The sequence below is a fragment of the Aspergillus chevalieri genome, chromosome 2 (assembly GCF_016861735.1).
Source record: "Aspergillus chevalieri M1 DNA, chromosome 2, nearly complete sequence".
Classification (NCBI taxonomy): domain Eukaryota; kingdom Fungi; phylum Ascomycota; class Eurotiomycetes; order Eurotiales; family Aspergillaceae; genus Aspergillus; species Aspergillus chevalieri.
This window is the reverse complement of record NC_057363.1, coordinates 3,161,942-3,189,562: the sequence shown is the minus strand read 5'-3', so window position 1 is coordinate 3,189,562 and position 27,621 is coordinate 3,161,942. Positions and strand designations below refer to the sequence as shown.

Genomic DNA, 27,621 nt, shown 5'->3' with positions numbered 1-27,621 from the left:
TCCAGAGGTATGTTGCCCGGGCATGTTGAGACATTTTGCTCACTTATAGAGAATTAGATTTACGTCGCAACTTCAGCCAGGAGACTATAAATATTGGCTTCAGAACATCACACTAAGAGTCATAGAGGGTTTCCTCCAATGGTATCTTGATAACCACAATGTTGAATATCAATCAGGGTTCTTGGTGTTTGCTCGATATTGGAGGATATTTTGGTGTGAGGAAATGGACAGACTTTTCAATTATGACCTGAGACGTCGAATGACCAAGGTAAGTTAAACCAATGCTAGTAGAAGGGATCAGGGTTAACTAAATTAGCTTGTTTGCACAACTCTTACCATCGACTATGAACTTGACCTGGGTGCAAAAACACAGCCACCAATCAACATTGACGATCTGCTCTCCTCTACCTATCATCTCATCGCTGTCACTAAGATCCGATTCCCAACTGCTCGTTGCCGCCAACAGCTGAGTACTCTGAGGAAAATGATGACATCAACCACAGCACGCCCTGGGACATTGGTAGTGTCCTCTGGGTACATGAGAAAAGGGAAGGACGCCCTCAAGTGGAAGGATATTGAACTCTTCATGGTCAAACACCCAGAAGAGCCGAGCTGTCAGACACTTCTCATGAGAGTTAGGCATAGGCTAAATAAGGGCAAAAGAAACCGAGGTGTTGCGTAAGTCATGAATCATTTCTTTTTTGAAAGCAGCTAATTGTTAAGGCCTGTTTACATATACACTGAGCGAAATGATAATCTTGCCTTCTGCGCTATCCAAGACATCATAGAATATGCCCTTGTCGATGGTGCATTCGCTAGTGAACATATCAAGAAACCTCAAGACATCTGGAAGTACACTAAGGTTCCAGATCATCGGCTCAGTACTCCACTACACATCGCAGATAGTGTTAAAGAGATACCCATTTTCCGAAAGGCTGTGAAAGACTCTGAAGGCAACTGGATAACTTCACCAACCGAAGCTTGGACATATGAGGATCTACGAGAATATGAGCTTGCTGCCGCAAAGTCAGCAGGAGATGAAAATCCAGGATCCTTGTACAAGTATCGGAAAGGAGCAGCTGCTAATATCAGTAAGAAAGACCCTCCTCCCTGGTCATCAGCATATTCTAATCCTTGTTTGCAGGACATCTTGATGAACATTCCCGAAAACTTATTATGGGCCACAAACGGAGTGATACCTTCTCCCACTACATCCAAATTCAGGATGATACTCAGTCCGCTTTCATGGGAACACCAACAAGAGATGCCCTGATGAAACTAGCTACCAACAAAGGTCTAACTCGAGACCCATCTGCCCCTCAAGGATTAAGCGATGCCAGAAAGCAAGAGGTTGGAAAAGACAAAGAGCTCAATAACCTGATTGCTCATCGTGATGAGCTCCGTGCCCAGCTGATTGCGATACACCACCAAATTCAGAAAGGGAAACCCACAAACCTCTACAGGGAGTTTATAAAGGCGGGAAACAGAGTCAGGGCACACAAGAAGAAGCTACTGAGATCCGCGGAGGAGGCACAGCGCAAAGATTTTTTTGGGGCTGTCGGAAACGTCATTATTGAGCAAAACTACCAAGGCAAGCCGATTCAATTTGATCCAGATACCTCTCACATTCTGCCCGAGCGGAAAATGCTTGCAGATCTTGAGTTCAAGAATAGGGATGTGGACAAAGTGAGCGATGAGGAGCTTCTTGAGGATCACATCCACTCTCTTGAATTATGCTTGACTCTCCACCATCTTAATGTGCCACCAGCGCTACAAAAGCGAATTCGGTTTGATGCATCCTCATCAAGCATACTGTCCACATGCACTAGCCCTTTTGAGAGTAAGACAGGACTTGAGTGTCCTGTATGCCTTGGGCGTTCTGACCACCATCATGAGAGAGCAAGGATGTATCAATATGCTCGAAAGGATACATTGCAGAAGCACTTTGGGACTCATAAACTGCCATCGAACTTTCCTAAAGGTCGCCCCTGTGACTGCCCTGGTTGTGAATATGTTTTTTATTCGCTTCCTAGGTATAAATTTCACCTGGTTAATGTGCACAAGATTGCACTGTAATAATAATAAGATTACAAAATAGTTTAAAGCATAGTTATCTGATACAAATTAATGTTATGCATCTGACCCTTCAATTGCCCCAATCATATACAGACTCTGTTCAAGACAGTGATGTAAATATAAACTCCACTCTGTATAAGTCATTTTCGAAGCTAGCCTGACCAATAAACGTATGTTAATTTATCCCTAACCCAAGGCCTTAGAGCGGGTAAATCATTGAACCAACCACATATAGTGAGGAGTTCATAGAATTCATCTTGTATGATATTTTGGCAATGCCGTATAACTGAAAGTTCGAGCGGATATGTTTAAGAGTGTTGCTGTAGTCAGCCGCCTCCGCCATCTGGGATGCACTGAGTGATGCATCACTACGTATCATATCACAGATAAGTTGAGCTGTTGAAAGAGCTAGTCTGGGAGACATTTACATGTAGTTGAAGTAGATTATTCCTGGTGTTGATGTCCAGTAGATAGTGAGGGGACCAAGGCCGCATATATTTAATACAATGCAGCGCATCACTTACAATACAATTTGGTATCACACAATTAGACTTTTTGGGATCAGGAGAAGTTCTGGGAGTGGTGAAAGTCGGATAATAATAAAATATTATTGGCTCAAATGCGGCAATGAGGAGATCCTGTACTCCACCCATCTGACCTATGAGTTTGGTAAGGTCTATCAATTATAGTTACTGTAAGATGGAACATGACTACCGGAATTAAGTTCCATCAAAACACTAGGGCCTGTCACAATGTAGGTATCATGAGAATGATGAAGACTATAGTCTTCTTCCGCTAGGCCCGAACAACCAATGGAGTCCTCACATCTGGGATTGGGCGATCAATCAAATTCTGTGAGATGTTGACAATGACCTTGTGAATCCGGACTCAACCTTTGCTAGAACGGACATAGTGACAGCCTTGCCATCAGGGCTGTTCTCCCACCAGGCTACACAGAATGGATGAGACTCTGCAAAGGACCAGAATCAAATTGCTGGGGCTCTAATATAGATTACAGGTGGAAAGGCAGCTGTTTCTGGCCTCGAAAGCGGTCATTTTCGGCGTCAATTCCACAGGTCCTCAGATTCTAGTTGTAATTTTTGGTATCAAGTTGTATAGTTTTGGCCATCACTCGCTTATAGTCGCCCGTAGGCTCCACTTTCCAGGGATTGCGGGGCGGCCCCAGCATAGTACTAATGCTGTGAGTCACTGCTCTCCCCTGGGCCGTGTCAAGCGTGGCTGAGATGCAGTGTCTTCTTCGGGCCAAGTACGCTTGTACCGCCACCTGATTGTCCGTAATGATGCCGTAAAGATGATTGCCGTAACTTAGTTATAGTAGTAAGAGACTTTCGCCCGTAGGAGCCGACGGGCCGACCCATAGAGATACGGAGTTAAGCCAACCCCTACCAACTGCGGAGATGGCAGAAACATGGTCAACATCGACAACGTAAAGGATTGTGGGCTATTTATTCCACCTACTTCACTACAAATGTTAGTCTCCAGGGGGCTGTGGCCACTCCAATTAGGAAATTTTATTTTTGGGCAATTGGTCATGGGGCCGGAGTATATGCATACGAAATATTGTTGAGCTTCATGTTAGCCTAACGGTTGGCACAGGTGCAAACATAGCCTCAGGTAAAATCGTTGTGTAAATAGGGACACTGTACTGCTTCAATGGGGGCTAGGCTAATTACAATGCTAACAACAACAAGGCTGATAGATTGGCGATGAATAGACACACTGGCACTTTGGAGAGCCTCAGCACTGAACAGCCACGCATAATTACAAACATGGAAGCTAGAACACGACTTCAAGAAACCTATATAAACGACCTTCTTGCTAGACAAGAAGATATGAAAATAAACAGACACAACAGATTTAAATTAAGGATCCCTTATTACTTCTCAGTCACTTGCATTTAAAACCCGCCGACTTCATCTTTTCATCAACATCTCCAATTATTATTGATACTGCGAAAGCCACAATGCAGCCAAACACCTTTCTCAGGCTATGCATTGGTCTCTTTCTCTCGATATTCGTCCTAGCATCACTCGTCCAAACTTCTCCCGTTCCTCAGTATGTTAAACCCTATATCCAGATTCCTATCCTTTTTACATTTCCAGCCGTCATCGAATACACTTTACTGACACAAAGTAAAGGGATATATCTAGCTCCCCTCGAGTACTGGAGGAGAGGGGGAAAGCCAAGGATTTTTTCAAGGGTGTTTTCAAAAAAATCTAAGAACGGACAGTGCAAGAACCCCCAGAATCAACTCCAGGGCAACACTCAGACCAGTACTTCGAATCTGGAAAATCTCTGGAATAGTGTCCCTGAGAACGAATGAGTCGCAACCGGAAAAGTCAAAGGATACACACTTGACCCGAATACTCCTCAGAAATTTGCTCTGACCGAGTTCTTTGGCTGTACTATCGTCACCGTGATGGATGGACGCAACGTTTTTATCGGTCATTTTGCAGAAGAGAATCACTGCAGCAAACTATTGACTGACGAATCCATTGTCGAAGACGTTATCATCAGTGCGATGGAGCCGCATTTCACTCTAGGAGGAACTTGGTCGGACGAGGCCGTGGCGTACATCTTGTATAAGCCACAAAATGGCAACCAGGCAGTGTCTGGATTGGAAATGATTAAGAGGGAAATGGTCGAGGGTGGCTTGAATGAGAACAACATCCACATTCAGTCCTACGCGGCTGTTGTAGGTGCGATGGCGGACACTTCTGGACCCAAGGGCAAGATCCTGGTGGACTGGACTAAGAACCAGGGAGGAGGAAACCACTTGGCATACTACATGCAAAATGACAAGCCTGTATTTGAACGGGACTTTGATAAGCAAGGAAATCCCTGTGAGGAAGATGCTGACTGCTGAGGGAAAATGTGGATAGTGGACAGTTAAGTTTTGTTTTTTTTTCTTTTTTTGTCTTATGGTATGAAGTGTGGAGTATATGTTACTTATGGAGTGTTGAGAGTATTTTTTTTTTTTTTTTGTGTTTTCAGTTGCAAATTAAGAGGATTCCTAGACCGCTGCTTTTCAAAAAGTGCTATAGACTACTTCCTCTCGCACATTGTCTAATCCAAGGAGTTAAAGGAATTTCCAGAAAAATTTCCGCATCTGTATATCTCCAAGGGAGGCATCTTAAAACACATTTATATATATGCTCTATTTATACTCCCAAAAGCCAATTTCGTAAATTATGGTCTTGAATGAGATCCACTAGGTTGATTCTCATGTCTAAGATTAAACCGTCCTGTCTACGGAAGAAAAAAAAAAGTTCTATCTTGGGTTCCAGCATATCCAAATGTGCCTGTTCAGTTCCCTAGGCCTGTTCACCATTCATCAGAGCAACGCGCTACAGTGTCTCCAATTCAAGGATCTTCAAATTTCCCTTCAGAAAGACCTTTGCGGTGGACCTCTGGTCTATCTGGTTAGTCGCCTAATGGGATAAAGCATTTGCATGAAAACCTTGAAGCATAGATAACTTTGCTGAGTATGAACCCTGCCTATAAACTTACACACAGAAACTAACAACTGTAGGGTCATTCGATCTCCAGCATCTCATTCGGGGTTCTACGGCTATGCAGCAAGCATTCGTTGACCAGCACATACATGCATTATGGATAAGCAAGATAGATTTTGAATTCGCCTGGCAAAGATTGGACACCACATTATACTGTACTATTGTTCTCTGATGCATGCAGCATGTGTATAATATCTTGTCTAGAGTGAACTTGCGTGGAGCGGGACGCAGGTTGTGAAGAAACTGTCTCTGTCTCTCTAGCTGAGCGGAAGCAGAATAACTACCAGTAGTTGTGGGGGAGGGAAGAAAAGGGGGAGGATAAGAAGGGGTTATTCTGTCTTTTACTAAAGTAGATTTCGTGATACTGTTACAGATCTGACCACATCAGTCTCACGTGACGATGCGGGGAGTCAAGGCAGAATTATTGGATAATGAGTGATGATGAAGATGTAGGAGGAAACAGGGATTAAGCTGATATCCAAGCAGGTCAGTCACGTGATTCCCTACCATCGCTCGACCATGAATGGTATACGAAGTGGTATACCGCTACCATCATTCGACCACAGATGGTATACAGAATGGTATACAAACGGAGGATATATAAGGACGCTCATTCATGTACTTAGCTTAGTTCTTCGCGATCAATACAAGTCAATCAGCATTGGTTACCTTCTAGTTTCTGACTCGTCCGCACTTAACCAACAACCCAGTACACGTACTCGGTTGGCCTTGTTTCTCTATTCGTTACCTTTATCGATTCTACTTGTTGATTATCTTACGGAGCCTGGAGGGGGCGATATACCCATCGACGCATACGACTTATCGAACCGGACCCGGAGGGGCATTGAGCACACGACATCTGGAAGACACTTAGGGTAAGTGTCCTGTCTCGAAATACAACTAACTAGAACCCTAGGTACGATACAAGAGAAGCCGGGTTGTGACAGATACTTTAACCCGTCGGCATCTTCCCAGAGGAGGGTTTCTATTTGTGAAGTATATACTTCGTACTCCGTATGATAATGCTATATAACCTGGTTTATACATGAGTATCATATCCCCTCGCATTTGAAGAACTAGCACATACACCCATAGGGTGTGGAAAGCAGGGTTTCCCCTGCTCAGCCATATTTAAGCCAAAATTATGAATATGGTCAAAGCTTAATTGAGCCCTCCACAGCCCACCACAGCCCACCACTTTATAGGCGACAGCTGCTAAATCACTGGTGAGTTCAATTGAGTTGGGTGATGCTTTTCACAACTAGGCTGACCGTTGGGATGGGATAATCCCGATGGGAATGGGATGGGAATCCCATCCCATTCCCATCGGGATGGCCTTTTCGGAAAAAATGGGAGATGGGAATTTCCCTCCAACGAGCACATGGGAATGGGATTTTCCCATCCTCTGCCAAGCTCGGGATGGGATTTTCCCATACATGACGTTCGGGGGATGGGATTATCCCATCCTTTAAATGGGACGGGATGGGGACAAAGATATACGATTTTCCGGGAATGGGATAATCCCATCCCAAATCCCATAAATCCCATATAATGGGATTTCTCCGGGATTCCCATAAAAATCCCGGAAAATTTTTCGCGTTTGCTAATTGTGACGGCCTGGTCACGTTGGTTGATTATCACGTGAGGTGTGGTTGTTTGCTTTATTGCTTTGTTGATAAATATGGCGTTACCTCCTTTCTTCCTTCCTCATGTTGATTATTCTCGTCGATAGCTACCTAGGTAGAACCCATGAGTTGGACGTTCCATCATCCTAGTAGAGCGCCGTGACATAATAATCAACATCCTCCTTTTATACCTTAGGGAGAGAAATACCAAAGGCTTCTCCCTTCAAGGGATTCGCTGGTGCCGCAGTTCGGGAGCTGGCCAGGCTATAACAGTGTCTCCATTCAAGTTTCCATCCTCAAGTTCATCCTCAAGTCAAGTCAAGCGCTGCTTCAGTTAAGTTTCTAGAGCTCAGGACTGAAACTTCTGTTGTTGGCATATTCAAGTTCAACTTTCAAGAAGTCCAGTGGTTGCGACTATGCTGGCACCCCTTCAAGTTCTCAAGACTTAAGTTTTTCAAGATTCAAGCTCACGATCCCTTTCTTAAAGATCATGGACCCCTTTCAAGAACTCCGAAACGAATTTTCTTCTACGATCCGCGCCCTCCAGAATGAAATCGAATCCATCAAAAACGAACCCAAACCACTTCAACGACCAAAGCCATGCCTTCCCGATCCCGAGAAATTCAATGGACAATCTTTGAAGTTTGATACCTGGCTTGCTTCGATGAAGGCTAAGCTTAGGATTGATGCTCCAGCTATTGGTGATGCAGTGGCTCAGTTCTACTATGTCTATCTGAATCTGGAAAGCAAAGTCCAAGCTCTAGTTCTTCCCCAGTTATCTTACGCAGAAGACACCAACACCTGGGATTACAACACTATCCTTGATCAACTATCTCTGGTTTACGACAACCCCAACAAGATTCAAGAAGCTGAAGATCATCTATTAGCCCTAAAGCAGGACAGTGGTGAATCTGTGGCAGCCTACATCGCCAAGTTTGAGAGGATTCTTTATGAGGCAAAGGGCAAAGATTGGCCTGATGTCACCAAGATTTCAGCATTCAGGAAAGGCCTCAATCCTACTCTCCGAGGACGCCTCAACCAGCAACTAAATCTTCCAAGATCCTACATCGAATTCCTTCGCGTGGTTCAACAATTGGGAAGTCATTCTTTCAGCTCAAATTCCACCAATGTTTCCCACCCTCAATCACACCAATCTGGTTCTCACACCAAGTCTGATCCTATGGACCTCAGCGTCATCAATATCAACTCCCTGTCAGCAGCGTCCACCTCCCTAGATGAAAGGAACAGACGACGACAACAAGGATCCTGTGTGAGATGTGGCTCCTCTGATCATTGGGTGAAGGATTGTTCCATGAAGGCACACAAGGAATCCAATAAAATATGGAACCAGCAGATGATTGCAAGGTTAGAGGCAAACCGTCTTGATGACCTTAATGATCTCGATGATTGATTTTTGGAGATGTTTGGACATGTTCATGTGTTTTTCTTTTTCAAGTGTCTCATGTATTGTTGCTTTCTCATATGTTCTTACCTGTGGTTGACCATGACATTGAGGACAATGCCTATTGAAGCCGGGGGGTAATGTGACGGCCTGGTCACGTTGGTTGATTATCACGTGAGGTGTGGTTGTTTGCTTTATTGCTTTGTTGATAAATATGGCGTTACCTCCTTTCTTCCTTCCTCATGTTGATTATTCTCGTCGATAGCTACCTAGGTAGAACCCATGAGTTGGACGTTCCATCATCCTAGTAGAGCGCCGTGACACTAATTGCTACACAATTCGCTTCATTCTTTAAGAAAAGCCAATAAACTCCCCTAATCAAAGCGCTTTTATCTATAAATTATTGGCAAGAAGCGAAACTGAAGATGACTAGTTATACTAGAAGATGATTGATTAAGCATGGTTTTCGGCTTTTTAGTTGAACCCCCGAGGATAGTACTTCTAAACATCAAACATTTTTATCGCGAAAACGCAAAGAGATCCGCGTAAAAAAAATAGACAAAAATCAGGAAAATTTCCCTTTTTTATGTATTATGACCTAGCATGTTTACTTCTGATCAAATGAAGCGGGTTCGAGGCTTTATTGGCAGTATAAAACTTTTGCCCAGTTCAAATCGAATCATGCAGTAAGAGTATATATATATCCACAGCGGTCCTCCAACAATTTCGGAATAGCGATATCGATGCAGGTTCTACTCCGAAAACGCCTCTTTTTCTTTGCGTTTACCAGGACTTTCCCATGACATATTTTGGGATTTCATGCCAAATACATATATTTCACACATTTACATCTGAAATAGCGTGTTGTGCTTTGGTAAAACAATAATAATTTCAACGCGTTGGGATGCCTCTTGCTGATCCATCGCGAATCACTTTACAAGTGGGATGTACAAGTGAACCCTGTGGTGACGTGGTCGGCTGGCCACGCCCACTACTCCTCATGAATTTTGACAATGGTATTCTCTAATTTTCAATTCCAATCGACCAGAAACTCTTCCGAGCTCAATCCTATCTTTTGAAGCTAACAACCCTGTCCAGGCTGTCCTCAGCGATCCACGACTCCTCAGTCCTCAGTCCTCACTGTTAAGTGTTACCACCTGCCAGTACTTCAAGTATGGCTTCATGTTCACAGGTCAATCTCTTTAGCTCAAGCCCGGAACTCCTTCAATCCAATGATAGTTTGTCCTCATTCTCGCCTGTGGCCGTCTTCGATGACTCTTCTTCCACATCTCATACCTCCCACCGACCCCCCGAGAATGCTCACGTCGAGACCATTCATGGCATAGAGTACATTCACTTTCAATCAACCTACTATGAGTCATTTCTTGACTGGTGGAAATACACCCCAATTGGTCGAAAATGCATAAGTGGAACCATTGAAGACAAGTTTCAACATCCCCGTTGGAACCGATGTCGTGGAGAGCTGTGGAAACATTTTATTCAGCTGGCCGAAAGGCGTACGGGAACCCCAGTTCTTCAATGCCAGGCCTGCGGCAAACTGATCCAGCATGGTATCTTCACAAAGAATGGTGCTTCGGGGATGAACAAGCATTTAAATACCAAGGATTGCAAAAGCTTACAATCGAGAGATTCTAAGCAATCGGTGCTTCAGGTACGACCTTGAATAATAATTAATCTATCCAAGCAACGGCATTTCAATGACAGTTCTAGTGGGAATCACGGAAAACCGGTTCCAAGCGACCATATTCCGCCATCTCAAACGACATCCTGCCGCCAAAGACCGATGAGAATATCACAGAGTATATTCTCAAAGCTATCATCTCTCTCAACCTTTCCTTCTGAGCGATTGACAACCCAGCATTGGTGGATCTCCTTCGGCTCCTGGACCCAAACATTTCCTTCCCGCGCCGGACGAAACTGCGAAGTTTCCTCAACACTAGGTTTGAGACAGTGAAGCAGAAGCTGTTGGCTGGAAAACCAAGACATACGGCAATATCCATAACCCTCGATACATGGACGAGTCCTAATCACCTTGCATTTCTTGGGATTGTCGGGTCATTTATCAACTCTCGGTGGGAGCGAAAGGAAATCCTACTGGGCTTCGAGCCTCTGTCTGGAGCGCATACTGGTGATGCTCTTGCTGCAGTGGTTCAGAAAACGCTTTACGAGTACAATATCGAGCAACAACTTCTTGCTATCACTGCGGACAATGCGAGTAACAACAAGACCCTGTGTCAAGTCCTTTCGGAAAAGCTGGAATCGAAAGGTATCCGATGGTCAGCAAAGCAGAATCAGCTACCTTGCCTTGCCCATGTGGTTCAGCTGATAGTGAACGAGATTGTCAAGCATCTCAGCATTGAGGCTCATGATGACGTGGCTGCAGTGTCATTCAATGAAGACGATATTCAGCCTGCACTATCAGAGTATAGGGTCTCATTTGGAAAGACCTTGCACAAGGTAAGCTGAGTGCTATATCATTGGAGCCCAAAGATCACAAGCCAATGATCTGATCAGATCAGATCCGTCTCCTTGCCAACGCCATTAACGCCTTGCCTCAACGCCGTGAAAGATTCTGTGATCTCCAAGCCCGAAATCCACCACTTCAGATGGTCCAAGACGTACAAACGCGTTGGAATTCGACCTTTGCAATGGCAATCCGGGCACTACTCCTGAAAGACACCCTGAATCAGTTTCTTGACCAAACAGACCATGCAAAACTTCAAGAGCTGTATCTCGCTCCTGATGAATGGAAGCAGGTCGAATACGTCATTGTTATCCTATTTCCATTCTGGCAGTACACACAGGCGATATCAATTTCTTGGGATATCTCAATACATCTTGCATGGCAAATCTACAACAAGCTTTTCCAGCATCTCGAGTCCCGATCCAGAGAAGCCGAAAGAGAACGAACTTGGAGAGAGCCTCTCTTGAAGGCGTTACAAGCTGCAAAGGATAAGCTGTCAGACTATTACTCACAGACTGACAATGACTTTGGCATCTTTTATGCTGTTACAACTGTCCTTGATCCAAGCAAACGGATGAACGCCTTCCACAAAGATGATTGGACCAAAGATGAGCGCAAGTTCCAGAAGCAACGAATCCTCCAATTCTATGAAGACAACTACCAGCAATACAAGCCTCTGAGAATGGAATTGGAGGAGGAGGGTGATTTGTCTCCGATTGAGGTACCACTGCAGTGACAATGAATCACTGATAGTTTTCATGTGACTAATTGGGCTCCAGGACCTCAATACACTTTTTTCACGAACGTCAAAGCCGACAAGCAAAGATACCGGCACATTTAACGAAATGGAAAGGTATCTCTCTGAGCAGCCTCTTTCGGATTCCAACGTTGATATCCTATCACAATGGAGATCGATTGAAGCCGTATATCCAACAGTCGCCCAGATGGCTTGAGACCTGCTTGCGGTTTTTCTTACCAGTCTTCCTGTTGAACGTCAATTCAATATTGGCCGTGACACGTGTACATATCGACGTGGTAAGCTCCAAGGTGAGACTATCCGCAAGATTATGATTCTCAAGCACGGTGATAAGGACTTGTTAGATCCTGGTCTTCTTGATGACTGCCAGTTAGCGGAGTGGGAAGATGAGGAGATACATCACAAGAACGAGACAAGTATCGCAAGGAAGGCAACATTTGATGAGAAGGTCCTCACTGCATCACTCCATTTTGACCATGCTATGTCAGACGAGGACGTTGGTGATGAACCACCGGCAGAAAGGACTCGGAAAAGGCACCAACGTCGATAGTCATGATTCTTTCTCTTTGGACTTGTTATCTCGCTCTTTTGTATAGAATGATATCTAGCTGTAGTTCATAATGGATTAATGAATATTAGGATTCCTGTAGGATGTTTATCAGACTGTCCCAAAATATTTCCCTTGACGAGTCAAATAAAGGAAATCATGACACTTCACACTCATCGATTTCATTCTAGCATGATCCTGCGGGATGGGATAATCCCGATTTTATGGGATGGGATTCCCATCCCATGGGACATGGGAATTTCCCTCCAGGGAGCACAAGGGAATGGAAATATCCCATCCTCTGCCAAGCTCAGGATGGGATTTTCCCAAATGTCATATGCGGAGGATGGGATTCTCCCATCCCTAAGACGGGACGGGATAGGGACGAAGATATTTGGTTTTTCGGGAATGGGAAAATCCCATCCTTATCCCATCCCGTTATTATCCCATCCCATTTTTGTCCCATAAAGTGGGACTCCCATCCCATTAAGGCTTGGCGTCCCGTGGGACGGGATAAGACCCCCCCGGGTATCCTGAATTCCCATCCCACGGTCAGCCTATTCACAACTAGGGTGAGCGGGTGAGCGTAAAACCAAATGTTTTACTTATAGACATAAATAGGTTCAGGACATGTTTCTGAAATGACTATAGCTCACTTTATTCCAAAGACATTGCTTGAGATATCTGGGCTGAACATCCAAATCGCATCAATATATTGGAACGGATTATGGATACTCCGTGCAAGCGAGGATCATCATCATTTAAAGCGTCCCAATTGCCTGTTACAGGCCTGGTAGTAAATTCGGTCAACAACAAATTGCAAAGGCAAATAAAAAATGGGCATAAAAGCCACCGGGAAACGTTTTGCTAGGAAATTCAAATCTCTGAGCCTTTATCGTGAAAGAGAACTGCCCGGCTCCTACAACCCAAACCCAACTCTGTTATGTGAACTGCCACTAGAAATCCTCGAAATGGTGGCCTCCTCGCTGCAATTGGCTGACTTGGGAGCTTTACGAGTGATATGCAAGAGTATTCATGGAAAGACATCCTCTATATTTTGGAAGAGATCCTTGCAAAGCATCAAGACAGACTTATCCCATGCCAGTCTGGGAGAACTGGAAAAAATCTCAAGAGATGCTCAATTACGACATTATGTGAACCAAATGGTGCTCACAGGGTTTGACCAGTGGTTTGAAATCCTTGGAGGAGGATACCAGTGGGGTTCTTATCGCCATCAGTCTGGCCACCTTGTCAACCTCCAAGAACATCCCGCTGTGAAAAGACTACTCAGCATCCTCTGCCAGCTGGTCAACTGCAAGTCATTTGAGATCTTCGCATGCCGCACCGAGGTTGAGTTCAATAACGACAATTTCCGACCGACGGACTCAATCACAACACTCCTGGACATCATCGCAAAGGCCAAGCTTCCCGTTACTGCGTTTACAGTTAATTTCATGGGCAATGAATTTGGCTACGCTCCAGATCCCCAGAGACTACAAACTTCAGACAAAGGTCAATTCGTTGCAATAGGACAGCATCTTGAAGATCTGATGCTGCGATATACGCTTGAGCATGACATTGTCCGTGACTGGACTATAAATATGATCCTTCATGCCCCCAAGCTTCGCGTGCTGGATATTAGAAATCAAGCTATGAAAGGGGGCACAGAGCTCATTCATTGTCTCGCATCAGCAAATATCTCATGGTCACAGTTACGGGAGTTTAAAATAGAGTCTATTCCAGCATCACTTGAAGATCTAATGATTATACTCAAGACATGCCAGCATAGTCTCCGGGTCCTCAGGATTAATATGATGCGAGTTGATGCGGATCTCAAAGATGTAAAGCGAATGCTTCAGACTCTCAGTACCAGCTTTCCAGCATTAGAGTCGGTCTCATTTGGTGGTTTGATGCTTGGTGTTCAGACCCGAACGGATTTCATCCACTTCCCTATGGTCTCCGAGAATCCTTGTGTCGATGAGTCGCAGGGCACAAAGTTCGAGTTCGCATCCAATACTGCACGTGGATCCAGGAATCATTATGTGGCTTACTCGGGCCCAAAGATGGATGTTGCTTTGGATATCCTCGCAAGAACAGTGGATTGTGCTCCTGCTAGGATACGAACCCTTGCATAATAATAGACAATGAAGGGGCAGTGAGGGCAAATGTCGCTGCTTCATGCTTTGTTAAATTTGTCTGTTGATACCCTTGTACCATCTTGGTGAAGCCAGGTTGAGCAGGTCTTGCCGCGTATTTGTTTATATGGCTGTAACGTGTTTTATATATCTTCCATCTCTGTTTCCTTGCAACGGAATTGGGGGGGGGGGGGGCATATGGATATGGCGCTCACCCAAATAAGCAATACAGGAGGACTGGCATTCCATTCCCATCAGGCCTGTAACGTAATCGATCACCGAGCGGCCACGATTTTTTCGGAGTTCTACGAATTCAACACCCACTCAATAAACCACCTTTTAAACCACCAAATATTCAATCATTCTTCTATATAATCTATTCTATATAATCTATTTATTAGTACACTGGCGTCTATTATGGCCAACAACACCACAATTACTGCACTTTGGGGCCCTGCGTGGCCTATATTGCTCATCTCTTTCCAACTCTCTTCTTTGCTCTTCCTCCTGTTGTCTAACCTCAGCAATAGTTAGACTTCCTCATCTGGAATAAAGTGTTTGGCTCTTCCCTTTCTTTTTCTTCTATATTCATTCTCAGACAGAAGCTGATGGTTTTGTTGTTGTAATAGAAGAGCATTTTGCATAGTCATTTCTGCACCCTTAATCACCTTCTCCATAGCCTTATCCACCACAGATGGCGACACAATATGCTGTTTGAAAGACATAATCTTCTTCTTCTGGTGTTCTAGTTGTCACGGCGCTGCCGTTGATCATTTGGACCATTTGTACTAGTTGCCTGTCTTGGATGTCTTGCATCATTAGTCTCTTTTCTTTCTTTGTCTGGATTAAGCGAGAGTGTATATAAGGCCACACTGCCTTATTTCCTCTTCTCCTTCCTTTTCCTTTTCTCTTCATGTTTGATTTTCTCCTTTTTAGCTACATAGTAGTTTGAATATTAGTTCGTTCACTACTATCTGAGCGCGTGACAGAGAGGAAAGAGGAAGAAGAAGAAAGGAATAAGGTAGTTTGCCTTATAACTATACAACCTTGCTTAGGTCAAATAAAGGACACTATTGATGCAAACCAGTCAAACATAGCCAACAGGCTAAATATCAGTAAGCGGCGGAGTTCATGGATTCTGATTCATTGAGAAATTGCCTGGCATGTCAGGCAATATGATTAGCCAACCAGGTACAGGACGTTTTCTCTGAGAAAAATGTTGGAAGACAAAGAGTTATCGTTCAGCGAGGCAGTCAGTGACGCGGGTCGAGGTAAAGTTGGCAGTGCAGTAATATCTTCGACTGGTCTATCTGCGCCATCGATCCCCTGGCTGATGCAAGCCAGGATTTGAGGTTTTGACCCCATGGACTGCCCGAATCATTCAAATTTGTCTGTCAGAAAGTGAAGTTGGTGACATCACTTTAATCAGTCCCTCTGTACCAACCAATTCCCTGTTCCCAGCCAATGCAGACCAGGCACAAAGTCAGATTATCCCCACCAACTGTTCTCAATAGAGAATGCTAATCACAAGAGTAATGCGCATCATCCTACCAACCTATCCAGATCACTAACGGAAGGAGTGTGGATTAAGCGAAATAGAACGTGGTAGATCATTCTGTACTGCTGTCACGCGGCTCAGATAGTAGTAAACGAACTAATATTCAAGCTACTATGTAGCTATCGACAAGAAAATCAAGCATGGTCCAAGCAAACAAAAGAAATCATCCAAAACAGGCAATCGGTGCAATCAGTACAAATGACCAACGGCCAATAGCAGACATCGTGATATCAGTCAACGGCCAACGGCAGCGCCGTGACAACTGCTACCCAAAACATGTAATGCGATGCAACAGCCAAGAAGGTGTTTGTTCACACAAGGCAATCAGCATAGTATGTATGTAGACACAAGAGCACAGTAATATCCTCACCTTTGGCAGAATGACTGCAGCACTGAGTCTACATGGTCCACCCTGAAGCTTCATGTTCTTTTCCTCAGAATATGACTGTCACAACCCGGCTTCTCTCGTATCGTACCTAGGGTTCTAGTTAGTTGTATTTCGAGACTGAACACTTACCCTAAGTGTTCCCAATGCTTCGTATGCTCAATGCCCCTCCGGGTCCGGTTCAATAAGTCGTATGCGTCGATGGGTATATCGCCCCCTCCAGGCTCCGTAAGAAAATCAACAAGTATAAAACGGTTAAGGTAACGAATAGAGAAACAAGGCCAACCGAGTACGTATACTGGGTTGTTGGTTAAGTGCGGACGAGTCAGAAACTAGAAGGTAACCAATGCTGAATGACTTGTATTGATCGCGAAGAACTAAGCTAAGTACATGAATGAGCATCTTTATATATCCTTTGGTCCGTATACCAGTTCGTGTGCCACGTTGTAACCCGTATACCATATACCATATACCATCCTGTATACCGTGCCATATACCATATACCATATCACGTGACCCGTTCGGATATCAACTTGATCCCTGTCGCTTCCCGCATATCCTTCTCTAACCATCATCCAATGATTCTGTCCTAGCTCCCGTGTCATCACATGAGTCTGACACAACGAGGTCTGTAACATTACCTCCCCCTCTTTCAGGCTTTCGTCCTCGAAAGTCATATAACTGGCGTTTTTCCCCCCAGGTAAGCGTTCGGTCTTCAGAGTCTTCATTCATGTCTTTCCACCATGCCCAAGCGTCACACTAATTCGGACAACAGCTCTTCAAAAGCCGTTCGTGACAAATACGCTGAAAACAAACGTCTTGCCGTCCGTATTGAACGTTCGGGTTGTCCTGTCGATTCTCCTTGTGAATATTGTTTTTCTCGGGGCAAGGTGTGCATTATGAGTTCAACTGCGCGAAGTAAAAAGTGTTCTGCCTGTGCCATGCGGGGTCGTCCTTGTGAACGACGTTTCCATAGCGATAAGGAATGGGACGATCTGCAGCGTAATGAGGAAAGAATTGCTGCGGATCTTGAACAAGCTCAAAAACGGTTTCTTGAATATTCTCAAAAAATGAATCAGGAAATGTCAAAGGTTTTGCGTCTTCAGAAACATCTAAAATTTCTGAAAAGTCGGAATGGTCAGATGTTGGATCACGACCTGTCTGTGTCTGATTGTCTGAATGAGGAGAATCCTTTAAGCGCTGAGGATCTTCAAGAGCTTGAGCATCTTGCTGATGAGCAAGAGGCTGCTCAACTTGCTGCTGTGTCAAATGATCCTAGTTTGACTCAGATGATGAATTCTCCTTCCTTCTAGGAGAATTTCGATTCTGCTGTCGCTGGTGGTATTCCTTCACCAACTGGTGACAACCCGTTAGGTTCGCGATAGGTTCCCATGTGTTTTCCGAGGTATCGTATCCTTTCCATTTGATCAGGTAGCATGGTCGTCCATTGACTTGTCGGTAATCCAGGATTCGTTCAACTTCATATTCATCATCGTCGCTTTCGATTTCAATGTTTTCTGTTGGTTTTGCGTTTTTCGGTGCTGGTTCCAATAGCGAGATGTGAAATACTGGGTGTATGCGCTTCATTGATTTTGGTAGTTTCAAGCGATAATTCACTGGTCCTGTTTTTTCTTCAATGGTAAAAGGTCCAATCTTCTGGTGATCGAGCTTTTGACTTGGTCGTTTCGTTTTGATATTTCTGCGGAGCAGGAATACTTTCTCCCCCCTCTTTAAGGTAGGTCCCTTTCCGTGGTGTTTGTCGTAATATATGGCCGCTCGTAGGTTCATGAAGTCGATGTCCTTCGACAGTTGGTTGTGTAAGCCCTTTAGCTGTTGAACTGTTTCATTTGCTGCTTCTGATGTGGACTCTTGTGGTCGTGGCTTCTCATATAGCACTGGGTGGTATCCATAATTGGCGTAAAATGGCGTTACTTTGAGTGTTGAGTGCTCTGCGTTGTTGTATGCAAACTGTGCCATGGGTAGGAATCTAACCCAATCATCTTGTTCATAGTTGATGTAATGCCGTAGGTATTGCTCAATTGTTTGGTTGGTTCGTTCCGTTTGACCATTTGTTTGTGGATGATAGGCTGTGGTGAGGCGATGCTCTATACCCATCAAGTTTGTGAGTGTCGTCCAAAATTTCGAAGTGAACAGCTTGTCTCTGTCTGATGTGATCTTCTGAGGAATTCCATGGTTGGTAATGACATGTTTCAGGAATATCTGTGCCATATCTGCTGCGGTCATGGTTCCTTTGGCTGGTACCAAATGGATATATTTGGTCATTCGGTCTGTGATGACTGTGATCGAGTCGTAACCTTGTGATGTCGGTAACTGTGTGATGAAATCGATGGTAACCCATTCCCATGGATGTGTTGGAGCATCCGGGGATTGCATTTTGCCGTAGGGTTGGTGTCTTGCTGCCTTGTCTCGAATGCAAGTTTCACAGTTCTTCACATATTCTTGAACAACTTTTCGCGTGTTTGGGAAGTAGTAGTTTCTCATGATTTGTTCGGCTGTTTTCTCGGTTCCCAAATGTCCGTGGAGTGGAGTGTCATGGTGCATGCTTATGATCTCATTTCTCATGCTCTTTGGCACATAGATGAGATTGTGCAAATACACTAATCCATTGTCATCAGTGGTCAATTTGTCGTTTTCTGCTGAATTTTCGATCATTTCTTGAATCAATTTGTCTTTTCGTGTTTCTTCTGCAATTCTCTTTTCCAAAGGTTCGTTTGAGGTATGCATTGTCGCTGCTAATACCTGGTGGTTGTAGCTGATAGTGCCGTCTTCGTTGGTTTTCAATATCGCTGGATTGATCGTTTTATCCTTGATCTCGTAGTCTGGTCGTCGACTGAGTGCGTCTGCTTGTCCATTCTCATTTCCTTTGCAATGAATGATCTTGAAGTCGTATTGCGATAGTACTTCAGCCCATCTGGCCTGTCTTCAGGTTAACTCTTTGGTCGTTGTGAAGAAGGTCAGGTTCTTGTGATCTGTTTTCACAAGTACAGTGTGTCGAGCTCCTTCCAGGTAAACTCTCCAAGTCTTAAATGCTACCACTATGGCTAGCAATTCTTTGTCGTGGATGTCGTAGTTCAATTCCGCTTGAACTAGTTTTCGTGAGTGAAATGCGACGGCTCGTGGTTTTCCATCTGGTCCTGGTTGAGTCATTCTCATACCAATGGCGTAGTCTGATGCATCGGTTTCGATCGTGGTTTCTTTTTCTGGGTCAAACTGCACAAGTGCTGGTGCAGATACAATTCTTTCCTTGGCTTGTTGAAACGCTTGTTGTTGTTCTGGTCCCCATTGAAACTCTTGTCCCTTTTTCAACAATTTGAACAGTGGCGTCATGAATTGTGAGTAGTCCTTCAAGAATCGTCGGTAGTAGTTCACAAGTCCTGTAAACTGCTGAACTTCCTTGGTGTTCTTCAGTTCTGGCCAATCCAAGATTGCTTGAACTTTGTTCTTATCCATCTGGATTCCCTCTGTAGTGATCCAGTGTCCTAAGAACTCAGTCTCCTGAACATGGAATTCGCACTTCTTCAACTTCAATCGTAGCTTCGCTTCCTCAAGTTTTTGCAGTACTTTCTTGACATGCTGCACATGTTCCTCAAAGGTGTTGGAGAAGACCAAGATGTCGTCAAGGTAGACTATCACGAAGATGTCAAGATATACTCCAAGTACATCATAAATGAATCGTTGAAATGATGCTGGTGCGTTGGTAAGCCCAAATGGCATGACCAAATATTCATAATGTCCATATTTCGTTCTGATGGTCGTTTTCCATTCTTCTCCTCTGGCGATCCGTAGTCGATTGTAGGCGTCTACAATGTCGAATTTTGTAAACCATTTTGCTCCTCTGATTCGGTCTTGCATTTCATCAACTCGTGGTAATGGATGTCGATCCTTGATGGTGATGGCGTTGAGTGGTCGATAATCTGCACATAGTCGTAGGCTTCCATCCTTTTTCGGTACAAATAGGACTCCGTGCCCTGCTGGTGATGTTGATGGTCTGATGAATCCTTTCGCCAATTGTTCTTCAATATATTCCCGTAGTATTCTTGATTCTCGTTCTGACATCGGGTAAATCTTCTTGCATGTCGGTGTCTTCCCTTCCATAAGGGGTATGCGATGATCGTGTGGTCCATGGTCTGGTAGTTCAGGTCGTTCAGGCTGCTTGAACAAGTGCTGAAACTCAATATACTCCTGTGGAATCTGTGGTTCCTGAGTCGTTGCTGCTAGCTCCTTATGGTCAATCCATTCCCATGAGCCTAGCTCTGAGTCTGATGCTTCTTGGTTGCTATCAACTCTTTCTGAGCGATATTCCTCAATCAGCGCTGATCTCTTGGATATATCCTCGTCCATCAAGTATTCGCAATACTTCTGGGTCGCGCCCGGTGCCCATCCGGGTAAGTTCATCAGCCAATGTCGTTCTGAGGCCCTGGTGGCTGCTAAAACAATGTTTGTCGCTGTGTCGTTCGTTTCTCTGTTATTCAACCCACCTCTTGGTTGCTTCACGTATCTACCAGGTCTCCTGCCTGTAGATCGTGGTGAGGTCCCGGCCTCCCGTTGACTCGGTCCTTTTGTTGTCCTTGGGCAATCGCAATTCACAAAGTTCATTTGCCCAGTTTTCCAGTTAATTTCCGGGTTGTGATTCCTGAGCCATGGAATCCCCAACACTATATCGTATTGTCCCAGCGGTGTCACGTCGAAATTGATCCTTTCTTCATGTTCCGCTACAGCCATAGGGACAGATCCCGATTCGACTGTCAGGTGGCTTCCCAAATTCTCACCATTCAGTCCTGAGATAGGCTCTGGCTGCGCCTTCTCAATTCCTAAGATCCCCAATTGTCGCTGGAATCTAGGATCCATGTAATTTCCAGTAGCTCCTGAGTCAACCATCACTCTGGCTAGTTGGTTGAGAACTGGTGTCGTAAATTTCAAGTGGTATCCCCGTTGTGTCGCTGATAGGCTCGCTTGCCATCTTGGTTGCCGTAGACGTCGTGGACTTGGGTAATAATCCTTGATCTCAAAATGAACTATGCAGTCATCTTCATAACATGCAGTCCAGTGCATACTTGAATGCTCTGGATGCAGTAGATATCCTCTGCATGCACAGTTCCAATCCCAACAAGGACAGCTGTCGTTGTATTTCCTAGGTCGTTCTGGAAAATAATGCGCCATTTTCTTTCGATCATAGTGTTCTCCACATGCATGGCTATAACACGCAGTCCAAGGTAATTGGCTATGCTTTGGGTGCTCTCGATAGTGCACACAATCACACCAATCGTACTTGCATGAGCTGTGGATGGGGCCTCGTAGTCGTTTGGTGGTGATGTCTCGTAAGTATCCCCATAATTCTCCATTGTTCTGTCCACAGTAATGGCACGTGTATGGGTGCTGGTCGCATTTCCGTAGGTGTTCGTCCCAAGTTTCGTTCGTTCGTTCCCAACATTTCAAGTTCTGATGTGGGCAGTATGTATTCAATTCATTGAATAGTTCCTTCAATCCTTTAGAGAGCCTCTTGGGGTTCTCCTGAAGTGAAATAACAACATCATCAATGAAGTACGCGGCAACGTCGGTATTCGTTTCTTCGTCGGCTTTTCGTTGTTCCGTATATCGCTTGGACCATAGCTGTTGCTTCGAGATAGGGCTATACACACTGGACTTCGTGTATCCCTCATTATCTTCTGCCAGAATCTGTTCTTCATGTTCTTCATTTTCGGGAGTTGCGTTCTGAGGTGTCTCCGGTATCTCATGGAGTTCCTCCACGTTGGGATCGTGGCCATTCCACTGAGTACCGTACTCTTCGTCAAGGAAATCGTTAACTGACCAATCTTGGTTGGGCAGTTTGCCGAGTGATTTCTCATGAACTGGCTCATTGATGGCTTTTTCGGACCCATCCGTCCTTATATGGGCTTTGTCGCTTCCGCTGTCGGATCCCACCGTCCGTTCATTGAGCCAATATTCTTCTTCGCTTGAACTCATGATCTCATCAATTTCCTCTGTCGTGAGGGTCGTCTGTTCTTCCATCAACCTCCTCAATGGGCTCAGGTTGGGTACTATCATAGTTCTGGGTCTCCATGGTCCTCCATGCTCATCCAAAGCCTCTTGCATGTGCCATCCAGAATCGTTCGTTGCTCTGAGTTCAGGGTTCACAATTCCTGTGGTGTCATACGCTCCTCTCTCCTGGGTAGCGTGCAGTTGCTTGTTATCATGCCTTTGTTGCTGAGGCCTAACGTTCTGCCGTTGCCTGCATGCCTTCGTCATGTGTCCCGGCTTTCCACATGTGAAGCAAAGTTTCTCTTTCCTCCTTCGTTCTCTTTCCTTGTCGGATACGAAGGGCCTATGCTGTGTGGCATCCAGCTCCATTGGTCGGGGTCCATAGGGATCTTCATACCCTTGGCTTCGTGGTTGAGCTGGTCGTTTATCGTTCGATCGATAGTGGCTCGTTCGTGGGCTTCCTCTGAAGGTGTTTCCATATCTTGACTCCTTCTGTCTGACTCTAAGGTCATACAGGGTGTTGTCAATCTTGACGGCTCGTTCAAAGAGTTCATTCAATGAAGTCGGTCGTTCCATCCAAACCAGTTTCTCCTGAATCTCTGGTTTCAACATTTCCTCGAATTTCGCAATGTACATCGTTTCATCCCAATTCAAATGGGTGATGATCTGTTGGAAATCAGATACCAATTTGGCTACTGATCCTGTCTGTTTAAGTCGCCATAGCTTTCGTTCGGCGTTCCGTGTGGCGTCAATATCTCCAAACGTTCCTTGGAGTCGTTTCTTGAATTCAGTGAAGCTGCTGAAAACCTCAGTGGTATTGTCATTATGGTATTGTTCATCTTTCTCCTGGAAGTCGCGCAAGGTAGGTTCAAACCAATCAAATGCTGGTCCAGTCAAATAAGTTGCTGCAAGTAGGACTTTGTCGGATTCGAAGATAAGCTTGCTCCGGTTCATGCGGACATACAAGTCCAGCTGGGTGATGAAGGGTCGCAACTTGTATCGAGTACCATCAAAGGGTTCCGGTGGTCGAACTTTGATAGCTTTGGCTGACTGTCGTTCTTCCAAAGTAGTGATGCTTTCCTGCAGCTGGCTAACCATTCCAAAGAGTTCTTCATAAGTCGGAGTTCGTCCCTCAGATCCACGAGAGGATCTAGGAGTAGTGTTGCTGTTACTGTTGTTGGACATGGTTGCAGTTCGTGTTTTAAGTCAATATAGTCTCGAAACCTGACTCGTACTGACTGGCGATCAATGTGTCACAACCCGGCTTCTCTCGTATCGTACCTAGGGTTCTAGTTAGTTGTATTTCGAGACTGAACACTTACCCTAAGTGTTCCCAATGCTTCGTATGCTCAATGCCCCTCCGGGTCCGGTTCAATAAGTCGTATGCGTCGATGGGTATATCGCCCCCTCCAGGCTCCGTAAGAAAATCAACAAGTATAAAACGGTTAAGGTAACGAATAGAGAAACAAGGCCAACCGAGTACGTATACTGGGTTGTTGGTTAAGTGCGGACGAGTCAGAAACTAGAAGGTAACCAATGCTGAATGACTTGTATTGATCGCGAAGAACTAAGCTAAGTACATGAATGAGCATCTTTATATATCCTTTGGTCCGTATACCAGTTCGTGTGCCACGTTGTAACCCGTATACCATATACCATATACCATCCTGTATACCGTGCCATATACCATATACCATATCACGTGACCCGTTCGGATATCAACTTGATCCCTGTCGCTTCCCGCATATCCTTCTCTAACCATCATCCAATGATTCTGTCCTAGCTCCCGTGTCATCACGTGAGTCTGACACAACGAGGTCTGTAACAATGACCTGATGAATTTGCATGAACCCATCATCAAGTGAGGCTCGGCCAGCCTGAAATGAAGATTACAAGGATGGTCATGATGAGAACAACAGAGGACAATACAAATTCACAAGGCATCACGCCTTCTCAATCATCATTCATTGTGAGTAAGGGTCCTTGAGCATGAGTGAGAGAATCATATTGGTCAGGAGACCACACCACTGACTGCAGCTCCAAGACAATTATGATCTAGGATAATGAAAGGGAGGTGGCGCAATGAGGGGGGCAGATGGAGGATCAATAGCAAAAATGCCTCACCAAAAACATGCGGGCAGTGCGGTAACAAAGTGAAAGAAAAACAACAGGAATTGGGTTGCAGTTGAAGCAGTGATGGAAGGCATCTTTATAGAGACGCACGACGGTGCCAAGCGGCAAGGTAACGCTAAACCCAAATAGGAACGCTAAACCGCTTCTAGTAATTCGCCGTCACCCAGGTATGCGCTGTATTGGTTATCCATGCTTTTGTACAGTAAGACTACCTGTACAGTATCGTATCGCTGAGCTGGACAATGATGCAACCGCGCCGATTCCGGCTAGTCACTCTTGGCACCTCGACTTACACCGATACTGTTGGCCGCTTAAAGTACCTGGCATTATCATGGCCGTTATCTACGGCGTACGGACAATGTCGGTATTGGTCACCTTAACGAGTTATTGTTATTGTACTACATATGACTGCCTACCTAGAGTAGATATGATGCGCCATGCTCAACCTAAGTCCATCCCATAACACAAGAAAAGTAAACGGAAGAAAGCGGTAGCCTGATTAGCGGTAGAACTCGGGTCTAGAAAGTACGTCAGATTAGTAACAGTAAACACATCTCCAGGGTACGAAACATACCGGTCTGATTCCTGGCCAGTCTTCACCTGCGCGGCGTAAGCATCGTCAAGATCCGACTGGATAATTTGGTATCGGTTCTTCCGCACTGCCCGCAAACCAGCCTCCTGCATGATGGCCGCAATAACGGCACCCGACAAGGGCTCGTTGCGGACGATCAGCGAGTCCAGGTCCACCTCAGGCGAGAGCGACATCCGGGAGGCGATCGTAGTGAAGATCAGACGACGCTCTCGTCGGTCACGTAGCGAAGGGAATTCGATCTTCCGGTCCAGACGACCGGGACGCAGCAATGCAGGGTCCAGGGTATCCGCTCGGTTAGTGGCCATGATGACCTTGACATTGCTTGTCTGCTCAAAACCATCCATTTGATTGAGAAGTTCCAGCAGGATACGCTGCACTTCACGATCTGCACCGGTCTGCGCGTCGAATCGCTTCGTGGCAATGGCATCGATTTCGTCGATGAAAATAATCGCAGGCGAGTTCTCGCGGGCCATCCGGAAGACGTCACGGACCATACGAGGACCCTCACCCAGGTATTTCTGAACGAACTCCGAACCGTTTACTCGGATAAAGCTGGCGGTTGTGCTGTTGGCCACAGCCTTGACCAACATGGTCTTTCCGGTACCTGGGGGACCGTAGAGCAGGACACCACGAGGAGGATCGATACCTGATCCACCAGTCAGTAACACGTCCATCACTATGATTTATCATATCTCCAATCCAACAAAACGCACCAATCTGCCGGTAAAGGTTGAAGTGTGTCAAGGGAAGTTCAACAGCCTCCCTGATCTCCTGCTTCTGCATGTCCATACCACCAACATCAGCGTATGTCACATCGGGCTTCTCATCTTCGCCCAACATCGCAATAGACGAGTCGGCCTCGGGAGGAAGGATGTCAACGAGAGCGTTGGAGTGACGGTGGAGAGCGACCGAGGAGGATGGCTTGAGCTTTTCGCGGTCGAGGGTGGACAGAATGCGGACAACATAATTCGAGCCGGTCGAGGACTGTACGATACCGGTGCTACGAATCTTGTCAGCAACCATTTCATAAGACATCGGTCATGTGTCCATACTTCTGGTCAATCGCTTCCATGAATTGCCCAATCACTAAAGGCACACTTTGTATCCGCTTGATCTCCTCCTGCGCACGAACGAGTTCCCGCTTCAAACTCCTGTAGTCAAGGCGCCAATCAGTCCCATGTCTTTTCTATAACATGCTTATAAAGCCCAAGCGAAGAGATAGACACTTACCTCTGTTCATCCTTGATGTATTCCTCTTGGAGTTGAATGTATCTGCAATCAAAGTGGTTAGTACAAGCCACCACACTATACCACTTGACACGGAACCCAAAGGGACATACTCTAAATGTCTCTGCAATCTCTTCAGGGTGGCATATTCGTCACCTCCATCAGACCCTGTGCCCTCCAAGGAATCGACGTTGGGGATGGTATCCAACGGAGTTGGCTTGTTGTGAAGCGTGACGTTGTTCGCCGGATTCTCCACGGCGACGTCGGCCATGATGGTGAGTTAGCTTCTTTTTTCAGTGGGCGTAAAAACGGGGTCGATAAAGAGAGGATATAAGGAGAAAGAGCACGGAAAGCACGTATACAGTCGTATGCTAGAGGTAGAGGTTCGTCGTCCGATGGAGCTTTTCGCTTGATGATGTCTGGCTCAGTCACGTAGCTTGCCATAGCGTCACGTGATTGGGAGCTCGGGTACAAAAAATTCCAGCACTTACTCCACGCTTCCCCAACGCTGCAATTAAATGCACTTGAAATAATTGTCTATGATTGTTTTTCCTTATGACTTGCAATAAGTACAGTTGCATAGCTCGCTGGTTATCCGGAAGATCAAGCCTGCTTTGACTAAAGCTCCAAAAATCCCATCACAGGCAGATCTTTGGCATTTCCAACTGGCTTATTCGCCAGATATTGCAAAATATTTGAAAGTCGTGCTCTCTTTCTGGGGTCCCAATGTCAAATACTTCTGTCTTGCATATGTTGACGACGATGCTATTTCTGACAGCCTGCAGCATCCCATAAAAAAATATAAGACCTGAAGATCAATTAGTGGTTGAGTATATTGTTTTCGTCTTTTAAAGATAGACTCTCACAGGAACGATCTTATGCTCCGATAGATCAGGCACTGCAAGCAAGGACCTCGTCGCGAAGCAACTTCTCTTCCTTCTGTGGTGCGTTCTCTAGTAAACATAAATTAGTGGCATTGAGAATCAGTACGAGGATGATATATCTCAGATATATTGCTCCACTTACCATGTACCACCATTGCGTGAGCGAGTCCAGGGTGGCCGGCCCGTCTGGGACCCTTTGTGGGACACTCGCTGGGCTGCCAACTCATACAAATTGCAAAACCTGTGCGCTCGCTAGTTCTCTGAACATTTATCATTGTT

General features: G+C 45.3%; 5 protein-coding genes across 5 annotated transcripts; 3 read left to right on the top strand and 2 right to left on the bottom strand.

The window, feature by feature from the left end:
* Window positions 1-223: 223 nt before the first annotated feature.
* Window positions 224-2,076, top strand: ACHE_21119A (uncharacterized protein; the record flags this gene model as incomplete). Its single annotated transcript, XM_043285497.1, has 5 exons — window positions 224-268; window positions 317-678; window positions 724-1,091; window positions 1,145-1,863; window positions 2,065-2,076. The coding sequence occupies 5 exons, from the start codon at window positions 224-226 to the stop codon at window positions 2,074-2,076; spliced, it is 1,506 nt and encodes a 501-aa protein (XP_043134183.1).
* A 2,440-nt stretch (window positions 2,077-4,516) lies between these two features.
* On the top strand, window positions 4,517-4,963 carry ACHE_21118A (uncharacterized protein; the record flags this gene model as incomplete). The annotated part of the gene is made up of 1 exon (XM_043285495.1): window positions 4,517-4,963. The coding sequence occupies one exon, from the start codon at window positions 4,517-4,519 to the stop codon at window positions 4,961-4,963; it is 447 nt and encodes a 148-aa protein (XP_043134182.1).
* Window positions 4,964-13,591: 8,628 nt separating this feature from the next.
* On the top strand, window positions 13,592-14,563 carry ACHE_21117A (uncharacterized protein; the record flags this gene model as incomplete). Its single annotated transcript, XM_043285494.1, has 1 exon — window positions 13,592-14,563. One exon carries the CDS (start codon window positions 13,592-13,594, stop codon window positions 14,561-14,563), a length of 972 nt encoding a protein of 323 aa, XP_043134181.1.
* Window positions 14,564-19,449: 4,886 nt separating this feature from the next.
* On the bottom strand, window positions 19,450-23,691 carry ACHE_21116S (uncharacterized protein; the record flags this gene model as incomplete). The annotated part of the gene is made up of 1 exon (XM_043285493.1): window positions 19,450-23,691. One exon carries the CDS (start codon window positions 23,689-23,691, stop codon window positions 19,450-19,452), a length of 4,242 nt encoding a protein of 1,413 aa, XP_043134180.1.
* A 1,447-nt stretch (window positions 23,692-25,138) lies between these two features.
* On the bottom strand, window positions 25,139-26,729 carry rpt3 (proteasome regulatory particle base subunit RPT3; the record flags this gene model as incomplete). The annotated part of the gene is made up of 6 exons (XM_043285492.1): window positions 25,139-25,157; window positions 25,214-25,877; window positions 25,945-26,231; window positions 26,284-26,382; window positions 26,462-26,503; window positions 26,572-26,729. The coding sequence occupies 6 exons, from the start codon at window positions 26,727-26,729 to the stop codon at window positions 25,139-25,141; spliced, it is 1,269 nt and encodes a 422-aa protein (XP_043134179.1).
* Window positions 26,730-27,621: the final 892 nt, after the last annotated feature.